Below are 23277 nucleotides of genomic sequence, written 5' to 3' on the forward strand. Positions count from 1 at the left end.
TTTTTTACTTCCTGCTGTTCCACACTCAAATTATTCAAATATGCCTCTTTCCTTTGCCTACAAACCCTCTCCCTGCTGTCCCGCCTAACTTGAAACCCTGTCCCTAAACATACTAGTTTAAAGCTCCATCAGCAGTTACATCATCAATGAAAAAAAGTGTACCAGTACCTGTGGCAGTCCAGGCTATAACACCACCATCAGCATGTTTCACATACAAGGTGTATGCTTTAGATCTTGGGCAGTTCCTTTACGCCTCCACACTTTGCTCTTGCCATCAGTCTGATACAGGATAATCTTGCTTGTATCTGTTTACAAGACCTTTTTCCAGAATTCTGCAGGCTCTATTAAATATTTCTTGGCAAACTGTAATCTGGCCATCCTGTTTCTGTAGATAACTAGTGGTTTGCATCTTGCGGTATAGCATCTGCATTTCTGTTTGTGAAGTCTTCTGTGGATAGTAGTCATTGACACATCCACACCTACCTGCTGAAGAGTGTATCTGGTCTGTCAGGCAGGTGTTTGGGGATTTTTCTTCATCATGATGAGAATTCATCTGTGTACAGCAGTGGAGGTCCTCCTTGGACTACCAGTTTCTTTGCCATTACTGACCTTAACAGTTCACTCTTTCCTCTTAATGATGTTCCAAACAGTCGATTTTGGTAATCCTCAGGTTTGGGCGATGCCTCTTCTGTTTTATTCTTGTTTTCAGCCACATAATGGCTTCTTTAACTTTCATTCACACAACTCTGGTCCTCAAGTTGAAAAATGGCAACTACAGACTCCAAAGGTGATCAAAAGCTTAGAAAAAAGCCTCATTCTCTTATACCTGCACCAATGAAGCAATTAAACATACTTGAGTAATCACAAACACCTGTGAAACCAAAGGTCTCAAATACTCTGATGCCCAGATCAAACCAGCAACCACAAAGAAGGCACATCACATAAGGGTAAAGATAAACAATTACTTTATTCACAAAATTTCACCTTCAAACTTTAATTCAAAATCCCCCCTTTTATAACAATGCCCACTGGTTAATATACAAATTTCTATAACAGTGTAAAACTGATAGATTCCCCAGCCTAAATATAACATATATAATCAAAGTCTAAGTTACATTCCCAACCAGCCCACAGAAAAAAACTTAGACACAAAACAAACACAAAACACACAAGACTCACAAAACTTCGATTGCAATCGAAGTAAAGATCGTAAACAAAATTCAGTTTGTTTGGTAAACTGAAGCTAAAAGATCTTTTAGAGAGAGCACAAAATTCAAAGTGATCTTCTTGTGTTGCTCACAGAGAAGGAAAAAAAATTACTTGGTCCAGATCCTTCTGGCTGACTTTGGAATCTTTTTTTTTAAATGCCCAACATTCCCAACTGCCTCTTAGACAATGACTCATGCTTAGGTTTCCTTTCATTCTACAACCACACAAACCAGTCATGGTTTGTCTTCCAAGTCCAGAAATTTCTAGATCATCTTTTGCACATGCTCAGTCTGTCTCTCACTCTCAGCAGTCCACCTTCACCTTGGCTCTCAAAGGCAAACTGTCACTTTCCAACACAAAACCACACAACACATAGGCCAATACACAACACAGAACTCTGTAACACCTGAAATGGGGAACTATATATAAAAAGTACCGTAATTTATATATGGTCAAACCAAAATGTATACAAATAACCTTTCATAAAATTTTGAATGTGAACTTTAATCATATGTGAATTGTTTGATCACAAATTTAAAGCTATGGAGCAAAGGGGCAAAAAAAAAGGGGAAAAACATGTCTTTCTCCCAAACAATATGGAGGCCACTGTATGTGTACTCAAAGTTGTGTTGCAGAAAGATAATGGTTACCTTAACAGTATTTCTGGACAAACACATATCTCAAAAATAAATCAGTAAATTTATAAATACATTTATCTTAATGAGTTAATTGGATACAATGATTTAAAGCACTGCCAACAAACAATGTAATTGGAACACTGACTATACGTTCAATTTGTTCATCAGAAATTGATCGAGGTAATTGTTGAGCAAGTAAGAAATATCTCACTGAGATTGTTGAAAACAATTAGATGTAATCCAATACAGAGATAACTTTGCTGCAAACCACAAGGTGGTATTACATGGTAACTAAATGTCTGCACACATGACTGACAACTTCAATTTCAGTTGATCATTTTGAAGATATTATTTTCAAAGTATTCCACATCTCCATTCAACTAACCTTATATTCACAAATGAAAACTAAATGGGAGTAACATAAATTTCATACACATTTTTTTTACAGATATTGATCTGAGTTGGTTATTATTAATAGAATTAATAAATGCTTTATTAATTTTACTTTCAAAGTGATGAACAAAAAATGTCTTTAAGCAAATGTAACCTTCTGAATTAATTTGTTGTACTTAGTTAATAATGATTTGTAAATAGCAGTGTCCTTATGGCTTGTAACAATTCAAAAATGGAATGCAAACACTATACCTATCGACCATTTTTTTTCCTCACACCCTTTTACAATTTTTTGATAGGTATAGTTTCAGTGGGAGGAAGCACTTGTTTCAATGCTGCACCACTCTATGAATCACCATGATAAAATTAATTTTCTACTTACGGCTGCTCCCAAGCTCTTCAAAAAGAAGTTTCACTTTTTCCCATTCTGTTGAGTTTTGATTTGCTGGAATATTCAAAGGAACAAAAGCACTAAAATAGAAAAAAATATTAATTTCAAACATCATAACAAACTTTCATAATTATAATGAATGCAGTGAGGACTTTTCCAAGATGAATATTTTAAAAAAAAGTGCATCAAATTGCCATAGATAATTGATATAAATTTTATTCTTAATCTTTCAATTTCTTGACTTCAATGACAATAATTTTTGGAAAAGAATAATTAACTAACAGGAACTAATTGTCCAAACACCTCAATGGCATCCAATTTACATAGCAATTTAAAATTATATAATTCAAAAGTGAAACAGCTTTAAAACAGAAAAAAATACCTAAGTTGTTATCACCTTTTGTTTATAAATCTGTCTTGCTCTACTGCAGAATAACTGGCAGTTAAGTAACAAAAAGATTATTTAATCAAGTGCTTTCAAAGCATTATGATAAAGAAGATTTCAATGATAAATCCTTTCTACAGTACCCCCTCCATAAATCTTCGTCCGCGAAGCCAAGCCAAAGAAAAAAAAAGAAAGTGGATCAATTCAATTAGATTGTATTAGATTAGGCGGGTTTGATTTCAAGAAAATAATGTAGCATCAATTTCAATAAAAATGTGGAAAAGAAAAAGATAATCAAATTTGGTTTCTAGGCAAAAGAATTTTACTTCCTAATTCACTGATTATTTACTCTCCTTTACACTTAGTTCACTTTTTCCTTTATTATTTCAGGACTATTAGCGCATTTTTTCAATCTTCAAACTTAGTCAACAAAGGAGCATGCTTCCCAATTACTGAGCCAGCAACCAGATCCATTGGCAAAATTTGTTAGACCAATGTTACATGATCTTTGGACCACTGATCTTCAATCTTTCTTTGGAAAGTATGTTGTATAACTGAAAATAATGGAAACTCCTGATCAGACGAATGAAGTTCATGAAAATAAACATAACATTCTGAAGAAAAAGCATTGGGGGGTGTAAATACAATAACTTTAGAAAATGACACAGGTCTAAAAAAGCAATGAAAAGGAATTAAATATTATGTTTTGCAAATTAAGTTCAAAGGCAGGAAAATATTGCTAACCACTGAAAAAATAAAATCACAATCCTGAGTAGCATGTACCATTCTGAAAGAATATCAAAGTCTTAAATACAAAGCTAAGAACAGTTACCAAAATGGTGTCAAGAATGAGGAATTTCAATTTAGGTAGAAGAAAAACTAAGGTTGTTCTCATATAGTAGACATGGTAGAGGTGTTCAAAACTTGAGAATATTTCAAAGCAGAAATTGGGACATCTTCCAAAGTCCTACCAGTGGCAAATAAGTTTGGGTGCTTATCTTCCTGTCTTCTCTGCTCTACAGATTTCAACAGATGATTCCATCCCTTGGCCTCAGTGCACACTATGAACCCAGGAACCTTGATACCACATGTGGACCAAGAGAATGGCAGGAAACATTTATGCATTTTTCACTGTTATCCATGTTACAAAAGAGAAAAGTTAGTTTACTAGAGCTTTCCGCATAAAGCAAAGATTATGTGCACTTCCTTGAATCTCAGTGCTGCATTTGGTTCTCCTGACGTAGCCACCTCTACATTGGTGAGGCACACATGGGGACACTTTTGCAGAGATCTGTGCTCTATCTGCAATGGCCATTCTGGTTCCATGCCATTTCAACTCCCCTTCTCATTGCTACACCAACCTGTCAGTCCTAGACCTTCTCTAATGCCAGAATGTAACCTAATGCAAACTAGAAAAAGAATACCTCATATTCTACCTGGGTAATGAGAGTCGAATGATATGAACAGAGAATTTGCTAATTTGGTCTTTTCTGTACCCCTTCCGCCCCTTTTTTTGGTCTCCTTTCCTAACCACCCCCACCCAGTCCTTCACTCATTCTCATCCACTCTTTAGTTTCCTTCTCCCCAACCCCTTCTCCCACTGATTCTTCTGCTCCCCTCTTTTCCTATCTTCATTCCTACCTTCTCTCCTCATCAGATGACAATACTGGCAGCCTCTGCCTTCTAATCAGCCACTCCCCCTGTATGACTCATCTTCCTCCACCTGTCCCATTTTCTTGCCTCTCTCCCCTTTTGTCTGGCATCTGCCAATCCTCTGCCTGTCATATCGCACATCTGCCTGGCTGGCCAATCCCCCTGCTTCATCCCTCCCATCCTCTCCTCTTTAAACTGCTTCTACAGTAACTTTCTTCATTCCTGATGAAGAGTTTTAACTCAAAATGTTGACAACTCTTTTTCTCCCACTGATGCTGCCTGACCTGCCAAGTTCTTCTAGCAGTGTGCTTAGTTTCTACCTAAGATCCCTTCTTCTCCTTGATTGTCAGTTATCATATTCTTAGCTCCTGGCTGTAAAATTCCTTCAAGAATCTATTGTGAGATCAACCCAACTTTAACAGATTAATCAATTACATTTATCTTAGTTAAAACTGTGGGCCTTGGCTTACTATCATAGAATCTTCCATTCCATTCATAAGGTCCACTGATAACAAAAGAGCCCATCCAGCTTCAAACAAATCTGGATAACATCCATGCATGCATAAATTGAGGGCCATTTTTAAACTAAAGCAATAACTGGTCAGCCTTAATATCTATAAAATATGTGGTCTGTTTAGTTTAATTGGCCACAGAATATTGCATGTGGCATATAATTGAGTATTAGAATGTGGGATGGGAGGGGAAATGTTGAAGAGTGGGGGAAAAATAAAAATTGAATTTATGTAAGGTTAGCATGTATAAATGTTTGATAGTCGGCACAGACTTGGTGGGCCAAAGGTTCTCTTTCCATGCTGTGTGATGTTGTGAATCGCAGATTCCAATTAGTGCAGCAATTTTTTTTTTGTACATTCAGAAAGCGCTACTTTTTTCTGTCACATTAAACTCCAACCAGCAAAGAGATGTATAAAATGATTGAATTTTAGTCAATATTCAATGCTTTAAAAATAGAATACGTTGGAAGCTAAAAATAATGCATGAATTAAATACGTTTTAAGATATTTCATCCAGTCAAGGAGTATTTTTGTTATTGAAAATCATGATATTGAATTTCAGGAGTATCAGTGTAAACATGTTTACTCATTTTGCATCATTTTTAGCGCTACCCTTAAAGCATGTAGAGGCAGATTATAAGGGCGAATTAGTTCATCTACTACAAAATTCAATAAGCATGGCCATTATCTAGGTCCTCTAATGCCCTCATATACCATCACAGTGGAAGTATGAAGCTTTGCTTTGTAAGCTTTTCAAGCTTTGAAATCTAGACAGCCAAGTATTCCCATTGTGTGTGAAGTATGTGTGGTGGAAAGTGTGCTGACTGGCTGCATCATGGTCTGGTATGGGTACATCAATCTCCCTGAGCATAAAGCCCCGCCAAAGGTAACAGACACAGCCCAGGACATCACAGACAAAATCCTCCCCATCATCAAGGATCCATAACACGCAGCACATACTCTATTCTCGCTCCTGCCATCAGGAAATAGGTATAGGTGCTACAAGACTTGCACCACCAGGTTCAGGAACAGCTGCTACCCCTCCACCATATATTTGTTTACATACATACACATTGTGTACAGTTTTTTTTTGCAGTACCAATGAGTGGTAATTCTGCTTCATCTGCAGGAAAAAAAATCTCAGAGTTGTATGTGATGTCATGTATGTACCATTAATTTAACCATCAATTGATCAAAAGACATCAATCTATTATTATGATAACAATACCCCAGAATAGAAATTCCCTTATAGCACCATATATTTTAAAAATAATTACTGTTATTCCTAAAAAAAGATAGGGATCCATTAAAACCTACTTCTTATAGTCCTATATCCTTGTTAATATATATTATAAAATTGTAGCAAAAGTATTGGTGAATAAGATTAATGATTATCTTCATGATTTAATAAATATGGATCAGATGGGTTTTGTTAAAATAGGCAAACTTCGGAGAATATAGTAAGCTTGTTAAGTATAATTCATTTAGCTCAGACAAAAGATTTGAGTCTTATTGTAGCTTTAGATGCTGAAAAAGCTTTTGATAGGTTAGAGTGGGATTTTTTATTTAAGGTATTAAGTAAATTTGGCTTTGGTATTAATTTTATAAATTGGATTAAAGCCTTATATAGAAGTCCTAAAGCTAAAGTGATTACTAATGGACAGATATCTCAATCTTTTAAATTAAGTAGATCTAGTAGGATGGGGTGTCCCTAATTACCAACTTTGTTTGCTTTCTCTTTAGAACCATTTGCACAAAAAATTAGAGATAATCAATAATTGAAGGGATTTGAGATAAATCAAGTATAACATAAAATTAGTTTATTTAACTCAACAAAATATAATTACTAAGACTTTATAGACATTTGTTAGACTATGGGAAAATTTCAGGATACAAGATAAACTGGAATAAAAGTGAAGTGAAAAAAGGAGATTATTCACAATGTAGACAAGAGGTTCATTTTAAATGTACAGATAAGATTAAATATTTAGGTATATGTACAGTATTGATACTAATTTGAAAAATTTATATAAATTAAATTATATTCCATTACTTAAAATGATAGAGGAAGACTTAAAGAAATGGGTTAGTTAACCGATTACGTTAACTGGGAGAGTCAATTGTATCAACATGAATATTTTCCCACGACTTCAATATTTATTTCAAATTTTACCTATATCTAATAAATTTTTTCAGGCTTTAAATAAACAAGTTAGGAAATTTCTTTGGAAAGGGAATATGGTAAGAAAGTCATTAGAAAAATTAACATGGAAATATGAACAGGGAGGATTACAACTTCCCAATTTTAAAAATTATTATAGAGCAGCAAAATTAAGATTTTTTTGTCTTTCTGTTTGGTAAAATTAAACCATCATGGGTGGATATTGAACTAAATAAGATAGGAGAGGTTAAACCAGATGAGTTTATTTATAAATTGGATTTTAAATTTAATGTAATAGATAAAGAAGCTCCAATACTAAAACATTTGTTTTATATTTGGAATAAAGTTAAATTAGAAATTGATGGATATACTCTTTCATTAAAAACACCAATAATTAATCCTTTGTTGGAGGCTTCTTTCATTCTTCAGTCCAATGTATGAATAGTCACAAAGCAATGGATGACCTCAATACAGAAGCCTAAACAGAGACTCCATGGAACTTTGGAATGGCTGAAATTGAAGTTACTGCTTTGTACAGGAGACAACAAATGCTGGAAGCTGAAGGTAAACACTCTCTGCTGGAGGTACTCAACGTGACAAGCAGCATCAATGGGAGGAAAAAGCCTAGTTGATGTTTCGAGCTAAAGTCCTTTATCGATAATGGAGAAAAGTAGGAGAGAAGCCAGTGTGTCACAAAACGTCATGAAAAAAGGTTCAGACCCAAAACGTTGATTGACCATTTCTACCCATGACACTGCCTGACCTGCTGAGTCCCTCCAGCAATTACCTGTTTGCTCAATATTCCAGCATCTTCAGCTTTTGTGTTTCTCTACAGTTCTCAGTAAATGCTGAGTTCATCATGGAACAAGACAGCAGTTGAAGTTCCTATCAACAATGCAAGCTAAAACCCAACTATAGCATCATGAATGCTTGAAGACTTCAACACCATGGTCAAAGTTAGTAAAAGGCCATGCACTGCCAATTGGCCATAAATATATTGTTCAAATCACCAGTCCTGCATTGTTAATCCTTTAATAATCCCAATCAACCAGGATTGGGCCTTCAGCTTCAATCTCCATATACCCCTGCACGCCCCCACACATTTTTCACTGCTCCCTCTTCTCAACTATATTGCAGATATTCCCAGCCACAACTGACTTCAGACAAACATACTGCAGATGACCCCACATTATAGAAATTCACCATTATGGATCTCAAGTCACTACCCAAAAATTTGTGATATGGTATAAAATTTGGTTCCATGGAATTTATGTGAAAAAAAGTGTAAATGAACCATTTTTAAAAAAAAATCATACTTCTTGCCACATGTGCAGATAAGGTACCTTCATGTGACAGAAAATTGTGATAAAGACAGTCTTCTAGCAATGCTCCCTCCCCCCAAAACCTGAATACTTGCACTTGTACACAACACTTAATCAAAAGAAAAGGCAGAACACAACTTGCAACAGCAAAAATTCACCTGCTGGGAAGAGGCCTGTGTCCAGTTTACAGAGCTAATTACAAAAAAAACAAGATTGAGACATTTTTTCTCATCTTACTTTCCTCTTATTTCATTATCTCTGTACATTTCTTCTCTCACCCATCAGCTGACAACATAAAAAACTGTATGTCCTTTCTTTATTTCCATCTGCACATTTGCAAAGGCAGCAGCTTGAAATGAAATATTCCATTTTTCAACCCCACATTCACACAGGAAACTGGACATTATTTCCCTGTATCATTTACCCTTGAGGCTTTTCTCTTTCAGGCTGAAGTCCATTCTGGGTATTTGAATTGAAAGAGTGAAAAGATGAAAACACACCATTTCTTAATTTGTTGAAGATGGCTGAAAGGAATGATCTGCATGAGTTGAGATACCAAGGATGTTAGGACTGCATCTAGGACAAGTCAAAGGGGTGCCAGTTACTCAGAAGTTACCACTTCAGTTTTCAGAGAACAAATTTTAGGATTTCAATGAGCAGGCAGTAGAAAGTTGATAAATAATCACAAATAAATGCTGGAAGCATAAGAAGCCAGAAAGTATCCATAAATTATTCCAACAATATTACACAGGGTTTTTTTTTTAATTGCAGAGCTTGAAGTGCAGCGTAGCAAAAATGATCTGCACCATTTCAAAATTTTCCACCATTCATCATCTGGTAAGCTGCAAGTCATATTAAATGAACGTGGTTTATTTCAGCTGCGCTGGATGGGTCACGTCTCCAGAATGGAGGACCATCGCCTTCCCAAGATCGTGTTATATGGCGAGCTCTCCACTGGCCACCGTGACAGAGGTGCACCAAAGAAAAGGTACAAGGACTGCCTAAAGAAATCTCTTGGTGCCTGCCACATTGACCACCGCCAGTGGGCTGATATCGCCTCAAACCGTGCATCTTGGCGCCTCACAGTTTGGCGGGCAGCAACCTCCTTTGAAGAAGACCGCAGAGCCCACCTCACTGACAAAAGGCAAAGGAGGAAAAACCCAACACCCAACCCCAACCAACCAATTTTCCCCTGCAGCCGCTGCAACCGTGTCTGCCTGTCCCGCATCGGACTTGTCAGCCACAAACGAGCCTGCAGCTGACGTGGACTTTTACCCCCTCCATAAATCTTCGTCCGCGAAGCCAAGCCAAAGAGAAGGAGTAGAACCCTCCCAATAAATGAGAACTACTGTTTAAGATCAAGTCTGGTGCCATCCAAGCTCAAATTGCTCCCATTGGATATGCACTATTCAAGTATATCAATGGTGCAGCAATCCATCTCCCCACATATGACCCAGATAGTTAAGGCTTTGTTCTGGGAAAATTAAATTTTTCCTTCAACATTCTAGCATTTTGATCTCAACTGTAGAGATAGTGATCTAGCTACGATCTTCAAAGTCCGCCCTGTTCAATTATCCAAGGCCATCTTCAGCCTTCTCCACTTCAAGCTAGCTGTCTTACACCAGGCCTGGTGCAGCTACAGAGCACACTTAATCATCAGTAAAGTGACGGAAGATATCAGCATATTACATTTCTCATTGAGCCTAACTTGAACTTAAAGACAACTTGACCCCAGGCCTCAACACAGTCTACAGATAAACATGGAGGAAAATAAATGCTTAAATGCAGAGATGACTTTAATAAAGCCTGACAAAAGTGGCTGAACAAGCACATGGACATGGGGGTATGATATCTCTGTCGATTGACAACTGGCGATGAAAGCAACAAAGAGCCAGTTGAAAGGCTGTGACTAGTGAAGTACTTCAGGGATTTGTGATCAGGCCAATAATTTGTGGGACTAAACAGAACATCAATTTTATTAGCAACCCAAACTGAAGTGGGAAAGTAAGGTTATAATTAGGATACAAATCTATTTTGAGGGAGTTACACAAAAAAATTGAAGGTAGTATGGTACATGTAGTGCATATGGATTTTAGTAAGGCATTTGACAAGGACCCCATGGAAGACTCATTCAGAAAGTCATGAGGCATGGGATCCATGATATCTTGGCTGTGTGGATACAGAATCAGCTTGCCTCCAGAAAGCAGAGAATAGAAGTGGATGGGAATTTTTCTGCCTGGAGGTCAGTGACTTGTGGAGTTCTGCAGGGATCTGTTCTGGGACCTCTGCTCTTTGTGATTTTTATCAATGACCTAGACAATAAAGTAGAGGGATGGGTTGGTAAGTGTTGTGGATAGTCTTGAAGGTTGTCATACATTACAACAAGAATTAGATAGGATGCAGAGTTGGGCAGAAAAGTGACAGATGGAGTTCAATCCAGGTAAGTGTGAGGTGATGCATTTTGGAAGGTCAAACAAAGGCAGAGTACGTGGGTAATGGTAGGATAGTTAACAGTGTGGAATAACAGAGGGACCTTAAGGTCCAAATCCATACATCTTTCAAGGTTGTCATGCAGGTTGATAGGATAGTTCAGAAGGCCTATAGTATGCTAGGCTTCATTAGTTAGGGAATTGAGTTCAGGAATCGTAAGGAAATAATGCAGCTCTATAAATCTCTGGTAAGACCACACTTGGAATATTGTGTTCAGTTCTGGTCACTTTGTTACAGGAAGGAATATGAAAGTGATGGAGAGGGTCCCATTTTTTTCTGGGATGGAAGTAGCAAACACCAGTGGAAAAGTGTGCAAACTGAAGGAAAGAAGATTTAGAGAAGACATAAGGGGTAATTTTTTTAATATACACAGAGTTGTGGGTGCTTGGAATGAATTGTCAAGGGTAGTGGTGGAGGCTGGAACAAACGAGGCATTTAAGAGACTTTTAGAAAGTAAAATAAAGGACAATGAGGTCAGGAGGGTTTTGTTTCTTTTTGGGGGTAGGTATACGTTGGGACAACATCATGGGCTTTAGGTCCTGTACTGTGCTATAATGTTCTATGTAACAGGGAATTTACACAAGTTGAATGAGCAGGTGACACCACGATAAATATGGGAAAAATGTGAAGTTATTAATTTGGCAGGATGTTGCCTGGATTGGAAAATATGTCCGATGAGGTAAGGTTAGCAGAGCTAGGGTTTTTCTCTTCAGAGCGAAAGAGGATGAAAGGTAGCCATGAAAGAGATCTACAAGAGTATGAGAGGCATAAATAAGGTAGACGCCAGCACCATTTTTTTCTGGGACGGAAGTAGCAAACACCAGAGGAAAAATGTGCAAACTGAAGGAAAGAAGATTTAGAGAAGACATCAGGGGTAATTTTTTTAATATACACAGAGTTGTGGGTGCTTGGAATGAATTGCCAAGGGTAGTGGTGGAGGCTGGAACAAACGAGACATTTAAGAAACATTTAGAAAGTAAAATAAAGGACAATGAGGTCAGGAGGGTTTTGTTTCTTTTTGGGGGTAGGTATACATCGGGACAACATCATGGGCTTTACGTCCTGTGCTGTACTATAATGTTCTATGTAACAGGGAATTTATACGTTGAATGAGCAGGTGACACCATGATAAATAGGGGAAATATGTGAAGTTATTAATTTGGCAGAACTAAGAGAAATATTTTTTTTAAATGATGAGAGATAAGGAAAAATACATTCAAGAGCATTTCAGTGTCCTCAAACATAAGTCATTGAAAGCCAACGAGCAAATTCAGCAATAAATTACAGAAGCAAATGTTGTTTATTGCAAAAGGATTTGGTAACCAAACATGTTTTCCTACATCTTTTTCAAACATCCAATGGGGCCTTGGTTAAGATCACAAGTATTGTGTAGTTTTGGTCTCTTTACCTGGGGGGAAAAGGATATACTTGCTATAAAAGTAAAATTCATGAGATTTGTCCTTGAGACAGCAGGTTTGTCACAAGAGGATAAATTGAGTAAGCTAAGCCATTAGTCTTGGAATTTAGAAGAATGAGGTAATATCAGTGAAACGTGTCAGCGTGGCACTGTACTACAGCAGACAGTGCTGCTGCCTTACAACTCCAGAGACCTAAACTTGCTGAGTAATGCAAGGTCTTCCTGTGACTGGATGGGTTTCTTCCCACAGTCCAAAGACATACTGGTTGACTACTGCAAGTTATTCTTTATGCAGCTTAAGGGAAAAGAGAATCAAAGGGGAGTTGATGAACATGTGATGGAGCGTAACTTGCAAGGATACAGCGAAATACAGACAGGGAAAATTGAGGTACAATACAACTCTGATTATCCAAAATTGGATTCTCCAAAACCCTCATTTATCTGAAATTTTAAAAATATTTTGGATAAACCAGGACATTGGAAACAAATCAGAAATCTTCATTTATCCAAAATTTTTTCGGAGCCGAACTGACTTCAAAGGTTGAAAAAAAATTTACTCGACATGAAATCAGAACAATTGTCCTCCCCTCTCTTCATTTCTTCTTTACTTTCCCCTATTGATTTTACTTTCTAACTCTCCCTCTCAAACTCTGTGCCACTGTATCCATGCTGCAGGCAGTTGGAAAATCCCTCGTCTTGGCGACATCAAAGAGAGAAGCCTCCCAGGTGGCAGCGCGGACCTCAGACTGCCAGATATTCCCTCCCTTCTTATCCTCCTCGGCACAACAGACGCCAACTCCAAATCTTCCCCTCAGCCTACTTTTCCAGTGTGTGTGTGCGGTAGGCCTAGGGGAAGATTCGGAGTCGGGACTCTGGCATCAGGAGCACTGGTGACCAGGGAGACAGGAGCCTGCCAACTTGTCAGCAAATGTTCCACGGGTCCAGGAAGACTCCCCAGGGATCAGTGGCCACATTGGGTTTGTTTCGGTGATTGGTGGCAGCCAGCATTTTTTTGGTGAGAATTAAAAGCCTTCTCTTTTTTGTTGTTGTTGAAACATTGAAACAAGTGATTTGTTGTTGCAACTGGGCTATTTTAAAAAAAATAACCAGTTCTCTGAAAAAAACATTTATCCGACATAGGCCCAGTCCTGACCATTTTGGATAATCAGAGTTCTGTAATTGCACTGCTGTATCATTACTCAAATGGCAAAATCAACCTCTTTTATGTCATCATTTAACAATCTTGGACAGATGGAAAGGGGAAATGCAAGAAGATATTTTCCTTGACTTACAAGTCTGAAATTTGGGTTGATTGTCTTTTAAAAAAAAGGGTTTGGCCATTTTGGACTGAATTGAAGGGAATCATGTTAACTCAGAAAACAATGCATCTTTGGAATTCTTGATCGTGGAGGGTTGTGGAGATTGCTGTTGATGGCATTCAAAGCAGGGATCAATAGATTTCTGGATCTTAAAGGACAGGAGGAAAATACATTTTAAAGTAGAAAATCATTTATGATCTTGTTGAATGATGGAGTAGAGTCAAGGGGCTGATCGAATTACTCCTGCTCCTGTTTCTTAGAATCACAGAGCAAGACCTCCTTTGGCCCACTGCATCAGTGCTGTCCATCAAGCACCTATTTACATTTTAAATACATCATAGTATACCTAACAGAACCAGAAATATCAATAAACGAATTATGTAAGAAATTGAAGGAGTATGGAGAAATATTGGGATACAAGACCAACGCAAATAAAAGTGAAGTGATGTCAATGAGTAATGCGGATTATACAGAATTTAAAAAAGAATCACCATTTAAATGACAAACACAAGCAATCCAATACCTAGGTATCAGGTTAGATAATAACTTAAGCCACCTGTACAAACTAAATTATCAGCCACTAATAAAGAAATTGCAGGAAGACTTAGAACATTGGAAAGAATTACTATTGCATTGATAGGGAGGGTAAATTGCATTAAAATGAATGTCTTCCCAAGGATACAATACTTATTTCAATCATTGCCAACTCCCTTAACAGAGAAATTCTTCAATGAACTAAAGAGAATAATAAGGAAATTCTTGTGGAAAGGGGGGAAACCAAGGGTAGCGTTAGATAAATTAGCAGAGAGGTATAACCAAGGTGGTTTGCAGTTACCAAACTTTAAAAATTATTATAGAGCAGCACAATTAAGGTATTTATCAGATTTTTACCTGACAAGGGAAAAACCAGACTGGACTAAGAAAGAACTAGATAAAATAGGGGAGAAGTATCGGAACATATACTTTAAGTGGGATGAAAAGCTGGTGCAATATAAAAGCTCACCAGTATTGCATCATTTACTTAATATATGGAAGAAGATTCACTTAGAAAGGATAAAAATAAATTACCAAATTGTTATTGACATAAAACCCACTAATCCTTTAACAATAGATAATCTTTCCTTTAGAGAATGGGAGAGAAAAGGAATCAAAAGAATAGAAAATTGTTTTTTGGGAAATAATTTATTAACATTTGAACAGTTGAAGTACAAATATGGAATAACTCATGGTACAATGTTTGCATATCATCAACTGAAAGCTTATTTAAAGGATAAATTGGGAAACAGACTGAGATTACCAGAAGGAAGCAACTTTGAATATGTGATTACAGAAACAATGATAATTAAAAGATTTGTAATGAACATGTACATTAAGATGCAAGATAAGGAAAATGATGAAATAAGCTATAAACCTAAATAAAGTGGGAAAAGGATTTAAGCATAAAGATAAAAAACAAAGCATGGGAAAAGTTATGTTCTGGAACTATGAAGAATACAATAAACACAAGGTTACGCATGATACAGTATAATTGGTTATACAGGTTATATTTCATGCCTCAAAAGTTAAAAGAATGGGATCCAACATTATCAGATAGATGTTTTTGCTATAAGAAGGAAATGGGAACAACAGTACATGCAATTTGGGCATGTACAAAAGTGAAAATATTTTGGGAAGATCTAAATCAGATATTAAATAAAATCACAAAAAATAACATTCTAAAAAATCCAGAGATCTTTCTTCTAAGTAATATAAGAAGTAAAGAATTAGGCCTCAAATTGGATAAAGCGCAAAAAAGATTTATTATGATAGCCTTAGCAGTAGCAAAAAAATGTATAATGTCAACTTGGAAAATGGAAGAGAGCCTGAGAATATAGCAATGGTACATGGAAATGAATAAATGTATTCCATTGGAAAAAATAACATATATTTTAAAAAATAAAGTCACATTATTTGAACAAATTTGGGAACCATATATGGAACATAACAGAGAGGGCTTGCCTCGGACCTCCACCCCCTAAAATGATAAGACAAAACGACTTGATTGAGTGTGTAAAAGTAGATGACGCATTTTTCTTGTTTATTTTTCATTGTGTGAAGACATTGTTTCATGATTTTATTGATTTGTATATGTTGAATATTTATTGGTTTTGGAGGGGGGTGGGAAGGGGGGGAGGGAGGGTAGGTGGAAAAAAAAGAGAGAAAATGCCACTGTGTATACTTAATGAGAAATGTTTGTATATATTTTGGTTGATATGGTTCACAGAGTCAAAAATAAAAAAATTATTTAAAAAATGTTAAAAATTGCCACCAAAGAAGGATAAAGGATTTACTATTGCACAAGAAACTGAGCAAGAAAAAGAAAGAGAGGCCTATCTTAAGAAAGGAACCTGGAGCTGTCCACAAGGTAATATCCAAAGGAGAGGCCAGAAGCCGGGGGAGACCTTGGACACTGATGCACAAGGTCTCCCCTGACAACGGCCGCCAACATCAGGTGAAGAAATGACTCTGTATATGCGCGTATTTATATCTTTTCTGCCCTTCCACACACCCACCCCCACTCCCTAGCCAAAAAGTAGGAAAAAAATCGATAAAAAGCCTGTCTAATAAACCTATATCTTTTAATTAATTAATTGCAATTTACATAACAGTCTTAAACCACAGCCAATTAGGGAGGGCTGGAATGGAAGAGGCGTGGTAGATGCTTGTACTTTCTTCACTTGGTCTATCAGATTTTGAATCTCCAATTCATTCCCTTTTATTTTCCCATCCACTATTTCAAATCTAGTGTGCGCCTGTGGCATTAATCTTTCCATCTTATCACCATTCTTCCTTACTTCTTCATCAGTTAACATTTCCATGGATTGTCAAAAAAAATCTAACATTTGTTTTAATTCACCAGAAGGTAAAGGAGCTTCTGCACCTTTTTCTATTTTTAAAGTTGATTGTAGGTCATTCTTATCATCCATAGACTTGAATGAATATGCAACCAATGTCACCAACTTCATCAAGACCTGCATGGATGAATGAGTGCCCACCCGTAAATACCGGGTGTTCCCTTACCAGAACCCCTGGATGAATCAGAGAATCTTCAACCTACTGAGGGTGAGAACAAGGGCGTTTAAGCCGGGGATCGAGTTATTTGCAAGAAGTCCAGGTACGACCTGCGGAACATCATCTCTGAAGCAAAGTGGCAATTCTGGACGAAACTACAGATACATGCCAGCTATGGCAAAGAATGTAGGCTTTTACAGCCGACAAAGCGAAGGCGAGCACTATAGATGGCTGCTATGCTTCACTACCCTATGAGCTGAACACCTTCTATGCCCGCTTTCAGAAGAGCCAAACAGTGCCTACTAGAATCCCTGAAAAGGCTGAGGATCTTGTGATATCTGTCTCTGAGGGTGACATCAGAACATCATTCAATGAGGGTGAACCCTCGCAAGGCATCAGACCCTGACAGCGTTCCTGGCAGGATACTGAAAATCTGCACCAACCAACTAGTAAGAGTGTTTACGGACATTTTCAACCTCTTACTGTGGCAGTCAGAGGTTCAAAAGGGCAGCTTCCAAAGGGCATCAATCATCCCGGTACCCAAGAAGTGTAGTGTGAGCTGCCTCAACGACTACTGCCCAGTATCACTAACTTCTACTGTGATGAAATGCTTCAAGAAGCTGGTCATAGCCAGAATTAGCAGGTACCTAAGCAAAGATCTAGACCCACTGCAATTCACCTATCATCACAATCGCTCCACAGCAGATGCAATATCGCTGTCCCTCCACTCATCTCTGGATCACCTCAAAAACAGCAATTCATACATACAGCCGCTGTTCATCGACTACAGCTCGGCCTTCAATACCATTATTCCCTCAGTACTAGTCAAGAAGCTACAAACTCTGTACCCCACTCTGCAACTGGATACTTGACTTACTCATTGGAAAACCTTAATAATAGATTGATGTCTTTTGATCAATTGATGGTTAAATTAATGGTACATACATGACATCACATACAACCCTGAGACTTTTTTTCCTGCAGATGAAGCACTCATTGGTAGTGCCAAAAAAAACTGTACACATTGTATGCAAACAAATGCCATCGACAAATTTGGTGATGATACCACAGTTGTTCGGCAGAATCAGAAACGGCAATGAGAAAGCGAACAGGAGGGAGATAGATTGGTGTAACGACAACAAATTTGTGCACAAGGACAGCAAAACCAAGATGATTGTGAACTTCAGGAGGAAGTCAGGGGAACACGACCCCGTCTTCATCGAGGGACCAGTCGTGGAGAGGGTCAAGAACTTCAAATTCCTGGGTATCAACATCTCCGAGGATCTGAGATTTTTATTTGTTCCTCGCATGTATTTTAAATTCATCTGTTATTTTAGGAATATTTGCAGTGACCTCCATGGTGAAGACGAATGGAAAGATTGATTTAATATATCTGCTATCAATTCACCATCTTAATCCTTTCGAGATCCATACCAACTTACTTTTGCCACATTCTTCTAATTTATACATCCAGAGAAACTCTTAATCTTTGTTTTGAAATTACATGATTTTTTTTTCTCAAAATCAAGTCTATCCTTTATGTGAGTTTTTTTTTTAAAGTCCTTTGTTAGTCCTCTGGGCTGCTCCAGCCTTTGCTACTTTATATGCCCAGCATTTAAATTTAACATTAGCCTTGACCTCCTTTGATAACAATAGATTGTGCCTCTTTAAAACAGAATTGTTCTTTCGAATTGGGATAATTCTTGATGGATTGTGTACCAGCTGTTGGAACATCTACCAGTGCTAATTTACCCATTCACCTTAGACATTTCCACCTTCATATTTACTTTATTCAAGTTGAAGACAGGCCTTGGTTTTGTATTATCATTCTCAAATGACATTTGGAATACCATCATGTTGTAGCCACCTCCTCCTCCTTGGGGATTTTCAACCACAGTATCTCTTTTTAATCCTTTCCCATACTCATGACCAAATCTAAAATAGCCTGTCTCCAGTATGTTTCATACCGTACTGTTCTAAGAAGCAATCCTGACACACTTTGAAAATTCCTCTTTGTGCCAGTTTGGTTTGTCCAATCAATATATAGATTAAAAACTTCAATGACAATTGGAGTTGCCTTCAAACATTTTATATCAAACAAACTTGATATTTCCCCTCTTATACTCTGACCTACTGAGACGTTATATTTATAGATTACACTCAGAAATGTCTTCTTTGCCCTCCCATAGTAATTTCAACCCAAACCAAATCTACATTACTATTCACTGCTTCTATATAACTCACCGACACTGATACCTTGATTAAGAACAATTTGCCTCCTTTCCCTTTTGTCGAGAAACATTTCGAGTAATTCTCACAAACATCAGAGCTCCAACTCCACAGTTTATTACTTGACCATACTTCTGTCTGGTCTTCCAGCTTACACTCTTCATAAATTTAATATCATCAAAACTGTTATCTTAACTTGTGCTAACCCTTGAGAGAAATGTTCTTTTACTTACACTGCTTATTGAGACCTCTTTCAAATTATTTTTCTTCTCTTTGGAATTCCCTCTGTTACTTGACTGTAACTATTCTGAACATACAGTATCCCTGGAAATCAGGCACTTTTTGGTTCAAGATTTTACCCATAACAATTATCAGGCTCTTGAACCTCCTGTATTATTACCCTTACCATTTCAAGACCACCAAAGATCGATCTGCACGACTGATTCAGGACATTTTTATACAGATTCATTTCCAACTGTGAATATTTTTTTTATTTATAGATTTTCCTCTTCCTTAGATTATTCTTTTTGCCTTGTTCTAGTCTATTACGTATGCATTTTATGCACCTGTGTAACTGTAGTATCTAAGATTTTTATTACTCTGTACATCGCACTTCTGTCATGAGAGTAAACCATTAGTTTATTTCAGACATCAGAAAATGCTGAAGAATCACAAAAGTCATACAGCACAGAAATTGACCCTTTGCATCACCTTGCTTTCATTGACCATCAAGCACACCTCTACATTAATCATGTTTCCTCTCATATTGCCATTAATTCTGATGTCCTGATTCACAAAACAACCACAATTTTCAGCAGCCCTTCACTGACCAACGAGCATGGAAAGAAAGGAAGTGGGACAACACAACCAACTGCTGTGTCTCTGTGCACCTCCCCACCAACTCCCTGCCCCCCCACCCCACCACCCAAAAAATAATTACGAAAAGTACAGGAAATATTCTGCAGTTCGGGCAGAATTTGAAGGAAAGAATACAATACAGGACAATTGTTGATCATGTAATCAATAGGTATATTCATCACTTGACACCCACGGACTTTCCTCTATGTATTCAAGCGTGCAACCCAACAGTGCAATGTTGGGAAATAAAGTGTTTTGAAAGTATTATTTTTCACATGTGGTATTAAACTAAGAAATTCATGTTGTTCATGTGGCATAAAGGTTTGAAGAAACTTGAGTTCTCTCTGTTCTGGCTAATAGTCCTTCCTCCCTTGATTTTGCAGTTACGAATGTCAACATGAGACACTGCATTTCAAATGTGAACATTGGCAATACCAAATACACAAAATAAGCTGAATAGAGTTGCCTGCAGATATGCTAAATTTCATTTTGGAATGAGAGGAAAACTGGGATAAATGATAAAACATATTTGAAAAGGTGCAGAGGATATTTATCAGTATGCTGCCTCAAATGGTACATTTGACCAATGATGCCCTCCATCACTTCAAATGTGATCTGGAGCACTGATTTCTATCTTGCCGATGACAGACGACAACTCTCAGCCACCTCTTACTTAACCTTCCACAAGACCCCACTAAAACTCATCAAACCACTCTGAACTCACCTCCGGTCATCTCCCAAGCACAGCCTCCAACCTTATTGTTTCCCAACCCTGCACTGTCCATTTCTACCTCCTACCCAAGATCCACAAATACAATTGCCCTGGCAGACCATGAGCCCTGTCCCACTGAATTGGTATCCGCTTACCTCGATTCCATTTTGTTTCCCACCCCCCTTCCCCACCAGACCAGTCCCTCTCCATCTACATCTGGGACACTTCATATGCCTTCCATCAATCCAACAACTTCCAGTTCCCTGAATGCAATCGCCTCAGGCTTACCACAGACATCCATTCATGATATACCTACCTCCATCCATTTCTTGCCGGACAATAGACCCAACTAGTCCCCCTCCATCACCACCATCCTCCTTTGGCTTAACGCTCTTTCTCCAGGTTAAAGGGGTAACCACAGGTACCTACAAGGGGCCCAGCTATGCCTACCTTTTTGTTGGCTACTTGGAGAAATCCATGCTCCGCCTATATACAAGCAAGCCCCCCCCCCCCCACAACTTTTACTCCACTACATCGAGAGCTAATTTGGTGCTACCTCATGCACTTATGATGAGCTCGTCGATTTTATCCACTTTGCTGTCAACTTCTACCCTGACTTCCCATTCACTTGGTCCATCTCTAACAACATGCTCCCTTTTCTCAATCTCTGTCTCCATCTCAGGAGACAAATTATTGACAACCTCATCTAGAAACCCACCAACTCCCACAGCTACCTCGACTACACCTCTTCCCATTCTGACCCCTGTAATGATTTCATTCCATTCTCTCAATTCCTCCGTCTCCGCCAAATCTGCTCTCTCTTCCACCATCAACTCAGCCACAGAATCACAATTTATTATCATCAACTAGATGTCATATTCACTGTTTTGTGGCATCACAGTGGAAACATACATATAAACCATGTTATTTTTTTAAAAAGTGCACTAAAAGTCAAAATAAGGCAGTGCCTTTGGTTCATTGATCATACAGGAATCTGAAGTAAATCATGAAAATCTGTAGATATTGTGGATGAAATAAAAACACAAAATGCTGGAGAAGCTCAGCAGGTGAAACATTGTCCTTTTGGGCTTGAGCACTTCATCAAGGTATGAGAGAATGCCTCCAGGTGTCTGAACAAAAGGTAGGGAGGGAGGGGTGGAAAAGGCAGGAGATGAAAGGGGAGAGAACATCAGAAATTTGATGGCAGCAGGAATTAAACTGACTTTGTACCACAGAGTGCTCGCCTTTAGGCTCCTGCACCTTGTTCCCAATGGCAGCAGAGTGAAGAGGGCATTGCCTGGGTGATGGGGGTCCTTGAGGATAGAGGCTCCTTTAAGATACCACCTCTTGCAGATGTCCTCAATGGAGTGAAGTCTGGTGCCCATGATGCCGCAGTCTTAGTTAACAACCCTCTGGAGTTTTTTCTCATCCTGAGCATTAGCACCTCTGTACCAGATCATGATGCAAGCAGCCAGAATGCTTTCCAAGGTACACCTGCAGAAGTTTATGAGAGTTTTGGTGCATGACAGGCCCAGAGGACCCCAAAACCCAGCAGCAACAGAAATTCACCAAGACAAATGGTTACTTAAACAAAAGTTATTTTAATTTTCTTTAAACATAAACAGGATCAAACTTTAACATTACTATTAACTTAATCCCCTTCTAATTCTAAGTGCATGAGTGTGCGTAAGTTCATAAAAGTTATTTGATTCACTGTCCAATCACTTCTCACTCCTCCAAATTCACCAGTATCAGGCAATTCTTGTACTGTGCACGGAATTTAACATATATGAATCTTCACCAGGCTTTGGTGAAGACCACTCAGGAAGGGTCTTGTAGGTTTTCAGAAAGAGATTTGTTGCTCGTTGGACACAAACTGATTCCTTCCTATCAGCCACTTCAGCGTCTTGCAGAAGAAACTTGCCCCGTCAGGGTTTTACAGATGATAACCTCTTTCCGCCAGGTCACCACAAAGTTCCTTTTAGCTTCCCTTATTTCAAGTGAAACATTATACAGCCAGCCATCTCCTCTTGTATAGACCATAAGGACTGAACTCACAATCAAACTTCAAAATGGGGTTTTCAAACAAGCTTCCAAAAGCTACTGCAGAAAACCAACAGTCTCTCTCTCTTACACACACACACACACACACACACACACACACAGAAAACCTGTTTGATCTCCTCCCCCCCAACACCCCCACCCTCTGCTTGCAAAACCACATGACCTACTTAGAACAGCAAATTGCATTTAGACAGGTTGTGGCACTGGACTCAGTCTTCTGAGTCCATTCATCTGTTGCTTTCCAAAACAATTATCCATTTTTCCACAGCATGTCCAATTAACATTTAGTTGTGAAGTCCTTCAGCAAAGCAGATTCCATTGTCTTTACAAAGGCACTGGGAGCCTGGACTCTCTGGCATGAACAGAGCTCTGGCATTTTAAATGAACTCTGTGTTGTGAAGTATTTGTTTGTGACCTACCCACAATTTATCTCCTTTAAAAGATATCTATATGCAACATAAAATATAACATAA

At 38.1% G+C, this 23277-nt stretch overlaps 1 protein-coding gene across 2 annotated transcripts in view; it reads right to left on the reverse strand.

Annotated features, from left to right (window-relative positions):
• Positions 1-23277, reverse strand: part of lmbrd1 (LMBR1 domain containing 1) — a 296648-nt gene that overhangs the window by 146048 nt on the left and 127323 nt on the right. For both annotated transcript variants that reach the window (XM_069886140.1, XM_069886141.1), the window contains exon 6: positions 2623-2711. In XM_069886140.1, coding sequence (XP_069742241.1) covers positions 2623-2711 — 89 coding nt within the window. The remainder of the gene's footprint in view (positions 1-2622; positions 2712-23277) is intronic.

Source organism: Narcine bancroftii, chromosome 6, assembly GCF_036971445.1.
Source record: "Narcine bancroftii isolate sNarBan1 chromosome 6, sNarBan1.hap1, whole genome shotgun sequence".
Classification (NCBI taxonomy): domain Eukaryota; kingdom Metazoa; phylum Chordata; class Chondrichthyes; order Torpediniformes; family Narcinidae; genus Narcine; species Narcine bancroftii.